Genomic DNA, 8,119 nt, shown 5'->3' with positions numbered 1-8,119 from the left:
ATAAAGGTTACTACACCCAAAAATCTTTTTTTTTTCAGTGATAGTGGAGCTGCAGCACCCTTTGCCCCCTTTCTTCTCACGGTCTTGTGCAAATATGAATATTTTCTTTCTAATTTGTGAGAAGATAATTTTATAAATGCAGCTGATGTATCAGAGCATTTCAAACTTTTGTTGGGTTTTTGTGGGTGACACACAATAACCCACATTTTGAGCCCAGAACAAGTGCAGATAAAAATTAATTAAATCAGTGCAGACTGTAATAAATAATGATAATCAATAATGATTATAAACAGCTTTTATTACTGAGACAAGGGACTGAAATAAATATGTTTGTCTTCTTTCTGCAGCTTCATCCCGTACTGTTCCAGTGATGTATGGAGTGGAACAGGACCTGCTCCAACCCCTGCTCCAAGGACACGGCAAGGCAGAGAGAAAGTGAAGGAGAGGAACACAAATACAAGTAAGTCTTACCTCTTACCTCTGTTTTTTTTCTATTTTTAATAAAAGAACATCTGAATTCTCACGTGTTTTCTGTGATCTCTCCTCACAGCTGAGTATACATTCATGGGATCCCTTATTATCCGTGAGGTCATCAAAGATCTCATCCCTAAAGGAATCAAGCAGGCCAAGGTTGTCCTGCTTTCTGGCACCAGGTGAGTTTGTTTTATTGTTCAGACTCTGATGATCGCAGCAGCTTTTGGATCCAACCCCCTCTGTACCATTTGGACCACCTCTRTGCCTATTAAAACACGAGAAGGCCTATTTTGGGTGCATCCTCTTGTCAGCAATAAAGATGTTTACAGTCAACTGTGATCAGTGACATAATGTTTATTAAAGGGCCTTGGCCTGTAATGGTGAACATACCTCCCTGGTTAGCAGGATGGTTGTTGGGAAACACCCACGGCCTAAAACAACAGCCACCGTCTAAACTCAAAGCCAAATTATTTATTGATTTTCTTGGCTGCAGCGCTGGTGGAACAGGTGTTTTGCTGAACATCGAGCGGGTTGCCAGTCAGCTGGAGCAGCTCGGTGCCGAAGCTCAGGTCCGAGGTCTGGTGGATTCTGGYTGGTTTCTGGAGAGTAAACAACAGAGATCTCCAAACTGCCCCGAGACCGTCTCCTGCTCGCCTGATGATGCTATCAAGCTAGGACTCAGGTAAGACCTGGCAAGTTTTAAACTGAACAACTTTCTTTCATTGATGTGGAACCTGGAAATAAAAAGAAATAAGGTTTATTAGCTGCAYAGGTCCAGTGGTCTTCACGCGACATCATGAAAACTACAAAAATGAAAGACTTTCAGGCTCAAATGTTGCAGAATTCACTTGTTTAAGCCTCGTGTTCAAGTGTCAAATATTAAAAAAAATTCCAAACATTTTGTGAAATAAATCAAAGCAAATCAGCAAATACACATTTATTGTCCTTATAAAGACAATAGAAATAAAAYAATTAATTACTGTCTACAGCATGCTTTTCATCTGTGTCCATGCAGAATGTATCCCATAATGCAACAGTAATGCACATAAGTTAACAATGATACATTACGCTTTATCTAAGAGAAACCTTACAAGTTTTAACAAAAACTTCCCCTTTGGAAYTCATTATTTGTTCCATTTTGGTGATTTTTAACAACTCAGATGTTTTATGACAAAAACATAAAATTTTAATTAGCTTATTTACATTTTAAATGATACTTTTTATTTGTAAAAGCGTGTCCTGTTTCCTCAGGTTGTGGAACGGAGCGGTGCCTGATAGATGTCGGCAGCTTTATAAGAGAGGGGAGGAATGGCAGTGCTTCTTCGGTCACAGACTTTACTCGACTTTAACTTGTGAGTTTTGACTWTTGTATTTGTTTATCAAAAAGGTTGTGAGCTTTAATATGGACCAACTAACAGGTCAAGCTTTTAAAGGGGTGGAGGAGGTATTAAGCAACATGGACGTTTTTGTCCTATAATGTTATAATGTCATTCCCTCATAAAAATAAACATACCCAGAGTGTTGCTTTGACTCTTTCAAGCATGTTTGAGAAATCCATGAATTTCCTGTGGAGCTGCCTAAACACTTGCTGGTACAAAGCTCCACCTATTTACACAAAAGCTCCTCCCTGGAGCTCAGTCTGCAGCCAAGGTCCTGCCCAACGGAGCACCCCTCCCCCGAAGTGTTGTCATGAAAATGTGCTGAAGTGGGAGTGTTGGAGATGGTAGGAGGTTCTTAAAGAGACAGAGGCCAGTTTCAAGATTTTGCTTTGATAGACTATGATGCAAAGTCAAATTTATTTTTCTTATTTACAGCATTTTCATAACAACTGAAGCTAATATAGTTACTTGATTATGGCATAGAATGGAAGTATGTGCCTGGAAAATACATAGTACCCCCGCCCTTTAAAAAAGTTGTGAATATTTGATCTTTTGTTTATAGCTTTTTTAAAAACCGCAGTAACAAGAAAGAGTTTATATTTCACCTCATCAAAGAGCTAAGTCTGAGCAAGACTGAGATCAAAGTGCGTTTCTGCCTTTTTTAAAATGACTCCAGCCTCAAAAACCTGTTCACGCAAACACTCGTTTATAAATCTTCACACTTCTCAGTTTCATAAAACATATAAAATAGCATTTGCATGAACTATTTTAAGATAGAATCAATTCACTAGCTGTTAGCTCACTCGTTCAGTCAGAGAAACTCCAAACTGAGGTCACTCTAAAACCTATCAACAACAGGTAAGATATTTGTTCATTACCTTTTCCACAGAACCCCACTTCAAAAGATCTTTGTAAGTGTTTAGAAGCTCTGTATTCTCATTATATGTTTTAAGTGTATTTAACTCTTTCTTTCTTCTGTAGCTCCTCTGTTTATTGTTCAGTGGCTGTTTGATGAGGAGCAGCTGAGAGGAGAAAACATCTACCTGGGGGGTCAAAGTTTGTCTGAGGAGCAGTGGCAGTACATACAGAATCTGGGCCTGGAGCTGAAAAACTCCYTGAGTGATGTCACGTAGGTTTGCAATGACAGTGGACACTGAACTGTCCAAATATTTTACCCATTAGCTGAAAAAAACAAAAACAAAGTTGTTTCTAAACAGATACYAAAGATGAATTTTCACTTGTGATTTATTTCAGGGCTGTTTTTGCACCATCTTGCCTTTCCCACACAGTTATAACCAGAAGGTAAGAAACAAAATTTAGTGATATTTTGTTTCTTTTTATGTCACAAAATAACTTCTTGTTCTCTTTGAACACATTTTCAACCCCAATTTTAAAAAAGTTGTGCAAAAAAAAAAGTAAATAAAAGCAGAATGCAATGATTAGCACATCTCATAAACCCATCTTTTAGTCATCAGTGTGTGAATGTGAGTGTGAATGGGTGAATGTCTGTTAGTGTAAAGCGCTTTGGGGTCCGGACGGACTTGAAAAAGCGCTCTATAAGTTCAGTACCATTTACCATTTACCATTTAGTCACAGTGGAGCATAATAAACATTTCAAGTACGAAACTGTTCCACTGCAGAGTCATGTTGTCTATTTGTTTATTTGTGACGTCTGCATTTCCTGTCTGTAGCAACTGGATAAGTTTTCAAGTCAAAGGCACCAGTCTACCTCGAGCCCTTCACTGCTGGGACAGAAGTCTGGAGGCAACACGCAACAACAGAACCCCCGCCAAAGGCTGTCCTTTCCACCTGGTGGACACCTGCCAGTGGCCTCAGTGTAACCCCACCTGCCCGGCTCTGGTGGACCAGGCCACCCAGCAGGAGCTGACTTTGCTCCAGATGCTGGTAGCCATGGGCCTTGACCCCCAGAAGCTCGGCCTTGATCCCCAGGGAGAGGCAGATTCTCTGGTCAGCATGGTCAGTAATGGTGGCTAAAATAATCATAATAATAATAATAAAAAACACAAGAAGTGGGATCAGGAGAATGAATGGTGGGAGTAAACGTTTTGAATATTTAGTGTAACCATAGGAAGTCTGTAGAAATCTGGTTACTACATGTTGTCCTGCTCAGCATTCCATTATGCTCCACATGTTCTGAGACTAGGCTGGTGGGTATGTCACTGCATCTGGGTTTGTTTGGTTTAGCGCGCCCTCTACTGGAAACCAGAGGAAAGAGCTTCAAGCTGAAGGAATTCCTACACTCTGGACTGAGGAGCTTTGAGCCTAACCAGMTGGCTCGACATAACCTGCAACACACTTTCATCCGGATCACTTTCATTTCCATCCACATGATAGTTGGGTTTTAAGGAGCGTCTGTTGTGCAAAAATATCAAATGTATAAACTTCTTATTTAGAAAAGTGGCCAKTTACACAACAAAAGATTTTATTCATTAAACAGTGATTTAAAATCAGCTGATATGAAACAACTATGTTCTGTTTCTTATAATCCAGTAACAAATCATCAACACATAAACATCAGTCACTGTTACTTATATTTTGTGCACAAGGACACTGATGATTTTTGTGGCTTCGTTTTGTTTTTAGCTACTGATATGTTAACTTATGTATATACGTTCTATAATATCTATACATTTGTTTTATTATGCATGCAGAACAATAGTTTGACTAGTTAATGACACATTATATTTGCRGGCCAGCAAAGAAGGATCACTGTTCCATATTTAGTTATACAGTATAATCTGTGAGGGGGAAAGAGGACTGTCTTTGACATGTGAAGTGTTTAATTAAAAGAAAACAAACGCTGTGGTGATTTACTGCTCAGATTACTTTAWAGCCATACATCATGTTATTAATATTCTTGTCTGTAGCTTTTGTCAGACACTTTATCCTGTCATGTTGTGATCGTCTGACGTTTTAAAAATGATTTTCATTTATGTCCGTTAGTAAACTTAGCTGATGTACATGTAAAAACAATAAATAAAATTATAAAACCTGGCAATGTGGATCTGATATTCTGCTCTGTTCTTTCTTTGCATCTTCATTTTCAGTGTTTATTTGGGAAAAGCCAAGATGATGTAACAATAAACATGAACTGAATTCACAAATGAAGATCATCTTTGGAGCAAACTTTGGGCAACATGGACTTACTGAAAGTGACCAAATTAATATTAAATATTTAAAATGGTTTGCATACAGTAGCATTTATACAACTCCTGTTCCTTTATCATCAGAAAAGGGTTTTAACAATGTATTTATACATGATGACTGTCACTGATTGTGAAGGCAGAAAAATACTGTTGCTTGTATCTCTGTCTGTACAGTCTCTTCAACTAATGTTTGAGTTTTGATGAAAAATAATCTTTGGGTTTTCATCTTCAGCTGAGCAGAGAAAGCCCCTCACAACAAGGCAATAGCATTCACAAAACTGATTAAAACTTAAACTTTTCAAATATTAAGCTACAGTTTGGTATGGTAGCTGAGAGTCATTCACAACATTACCACATAAGACACGTATTGTGGTTTATTTTGACAGAAATAGGTCTATCTTGGTCCCTTTTCATTAAAGGATGAAACATGGGCAGGCAATACGCATTCTTTCAAGAAATCATTGTTATTTTAATGGTTTGCAAACATTTTACAAGCTAAAATTACAGATAGAAATGTAGTCTAAACTTTATAAAACATTTTTAATATAAGGGTTCAATTATCTTAATGTATTATTCCCTTAACATGATCAAGTGTTCATGAAACAGAACGAAACTGGTAGCTATGTATTGAAATAAAAACATGAAAGATAAAACTCTTGAATACATATTACTCACTGATTTAGTCTTTTTGTTATTAATTTTTATTAATTGTTTATATATTTTACTAAAACGCGCACTTTAGGGCAGAAAAAGCAACCTTTCTCTGGTGGAGTGAATCATCTTGTACGTATAACATCTTGGATTTTTTCCCATAATGCACTGGCGTTTTTTTCTACTTCCTCTTTCCGCCATATTGCAGAACCGGTAAGATGTATTTTTACAGAGTCACTTACAATCCTTAACGAATCAAAAGCATCTAAATGATAAAAGATGAATTCATGTCCATATGTTGAAGATAAAGCACACTGTGATCATCTGGGATGATAATTTCCTCCGTTAATAAAACGAATGCGTCACATTTGTTTTATGAATTTCTGCCTCTGTTCGGCCCTGAGAACCGATGCGTTCAAAGAGCCTAGAAAACCCATGACCCCGAAAAAACTTAACTATTAAACTAAAGAAAAACATGTCCACTGTCTGTAAATGTTGTGGGTGGTTTAGTATGTGTACGGTTGTGTCTTACTGAAAGTAATATGCGTCCCGGTCATTGCAGACGGCTAAGCTAAGTAGTGTCTATAGTCTTAGGATGGACCATGCTTTAGTTGGACTCTTGAGTTACTTTTTCTTCAGGGAAAAGGATCGTTGCTGTGAACGAATACATGATTTGTACAAAAATATAGGTCCAAAGTAGTCTGTCAAAGTGGTTGTAGTTGCTGTCAAAGCAATGATTCAAATGAGATGCTAAAGTAGTGCTAGCCAGGCTTTGCTAGCTGTACACCTCTTGATTTAATTCCAGTTTATCATGTTTCTGTCTAAAACAGCATGTGTAAAGTAGTGAAGARCATGAGCTCCAAGTATGAAAATATGACAAAACATAACTGAATCTGTTAAAATAATAATTGTGAGATTGTGTGACGGTTTTGACAACTTGAAGTTCTTTGTGGTTGCAGGCATCATGGTGCGCATGAACGTTCTCGCGGATGCTCTCAAAAGCATCAACAATGCTGAGAAGCGTGGGAAACGCCAGGTCCTCATCAGGCCCTGCTCCAAGGTTATTGTGCGCTTCCTAACCGTCATGATGAAGCACGGTGAGTAGGTTTCTATCATCCGATTGGTGAAATTGTCAAGTTTATTGTATGATGCGTAGTGAAAGTTTAAACATGAATGCATATCAGATGTGTGTTTTTAAGATGGATGGTGGAGATGTGTGCATCGTAAACATTATGATTTTGTTTAACTTCTTCCAACAGGTTACATTGGTGAGTTTGAGATCATTGACGATCACAGAGCTGGAAAAATTGTCGTCAATCTCACAGGAAGGCTGAACAAGGTAAAACTGCATCGATCTTTCACTTAAATCTTTTTGTAATGACCAAGATTAAGTCTGGTTTAAGATTTATCACCTGTTTGGAAGGGTTTGTAGTATTTTTTAAATAAAAAACTGAACTGAAAACAAAATACTACAGTTGTGACTCATTGTGTTTTATGTTTATGTAATGAAATGGGCATTTTATTTCTATTTTTCAGTGCGGTGTTATTAGTCCACGTTTTGATCTCCAGCTCAAGGACCTGGAAAAGTGGCAGAACAACCTGCTGCCTTCAAGACAGTTCGGGTGAGAATCTATGGACTTTTCACTAATAAGTTTTTCAACATGAAGAAAGGCTATGAATTTGTGTSTTGCTAAATAGTTATGCGTTGGTTTGAAGCATGCACAACTTTTCTGACGCTTGCTATTTGTCGGCTCTTTTGTGATTCTTCTGTGATGTATTTTTTTTTTATTCAAAAAACTTTAAAGGCAGTGAGTTATCCTTTAGAATATGAATTAAATGCTATAATTTTAAACATTAATGTGAATGTGCTGAATGTTTAAATGCTTGGACATAAAAGTCTGACACCTCTTTTTTAAAATTAGTTATTTAATTAGAGGTTGAGCTGTGGGGTCTGTGGGGTCTTTTGAGTTTTAAGCCAGCAGGATAATGACTGAGCTGACATTTGTTGTGATTTCTATGTTGAATTACTCCTGAATGAAACTTACCCACTGTCTTCTCAGACAGTTCGGAGAACCACCTCTAAATTTTCTYTCTGGTGTTGTGTAAAGTGTTTTTCACATTGACATCAAAACTGATCCTGTCATACAAAAATTGGTCAATTCATTTTTAATAATTCGAGCAACAATAGAGTATTGTGTGGCTGATAATGTTTGTTGGAAACAGCTTTTAATAACAGTTTGCTGAAGCTCRGTAGTGAGAACTGCAGGTTTGAGCCCAGTTTGTGTCAGGGTGGACGTCTGGCGTCAAACAATCGCCAAATCTTCCACATGAGTTCACAAACTGTGGCGACCCCTGCAGAAGGGAGCAGCTAAAAAAATAGCCGTGTGTGTGTGTGTGTGTGTGTGTGTGTGTGTGTGTGTGTGTGTGTGTGTGTGTGTGTGTGTGTGT

General features: G+C 37.8%; 2 protein-coding genes across 3 annotated transcripts in view; both read left to right on the top strand.

Moving 5' to 3' along the window:
* The window catches only part of notum2 (notum pectinacetylesterase 2), a 7,624-nt gene extending 2,752 nt beyond the window's left edge, over window positions 1–4,872 (top strand). For both annotated transcript variants that reach the window (XM_014018515.1, XM_014018517.1), the window contains 7 exons: window positions 348–460; window positions 551–653; window positions 968–1,156; window positions 1,726–1,826; window positions 2,835–2,982; window positions 3,108–3,155; window positions 3,545–4,872. In XM_014018515.1, the coding sequence (XP_013873969.1) occupies window positions 348–460; window positions 551–653; window positions 968–1,156; window positions 1,726–1,826; window positions 2,835–2,982; window positions 3,108–3,155; window positions 3,545–3,848 (1,006 nt within the window). In that variant the 3' untranslated portion in view covers window positions 3,849–4,872. The remainder of the gene's footprint in view (window positions 1–347; window positions 461–550; window positions 654–967; window positions 1,157–1,725; window positions 1,827–2,834; window positions 2,983–3,107; window positions 3,156–3,544) is intronic.
* A 1,732-nt stretch (window positions 4,873–6,604) lies between these two features.
* The window catches only part of rps15a (ribosomal protein S15a), a 3,703-nt gene continuing 2,188 nt past the window's right edge, over window positions 6,605–8,119 (top strand). Inside the window, exons 1-3 of the mRNA XM_014018518.1 lie at window positions 6,605–6,768; window positions 6,931–7,010; window positions 7,208–7,293. Of these exons, the coding sequence (XP_013873972.1) occupies window positions 6,636–6,768; window positions 6,931–7,010; window positions 7,208–7,293 (299 nt within the window). The 5' untranslated portion in view covers window positions 6,605–6,635. The remainder of the gene's footprint in view (window positions 6,769–6,930; window positions 7,011–7,207; window positions 7,294–8,119) is intronic.

The sequence above is a fragment of the Austrofundulus limnaeus genome, unplaced genomic scaffold (genome assembly GCF_001266775.1).
Source record: "Austrofundulus limnaeus strain Quisiro unplaced genomic scaffold, Austrofundulus_limnaeus-1.0 Scaffold194, whole genome shotgun sequence".
Classification (NCBI taxonomy): domain Eukaryota; kingdom Metazoa; phylum Chordata; class Actinopteri; order Cyprinodontiformes; family Rivulidae; genus Austrofundulus; species Austrofundulus limnaeus.
The sequence above is the reverse complement of the archived record's forward strand: the minus strand, read 5'-3'. Positions and strand labels throughout refer to the sequence as shown.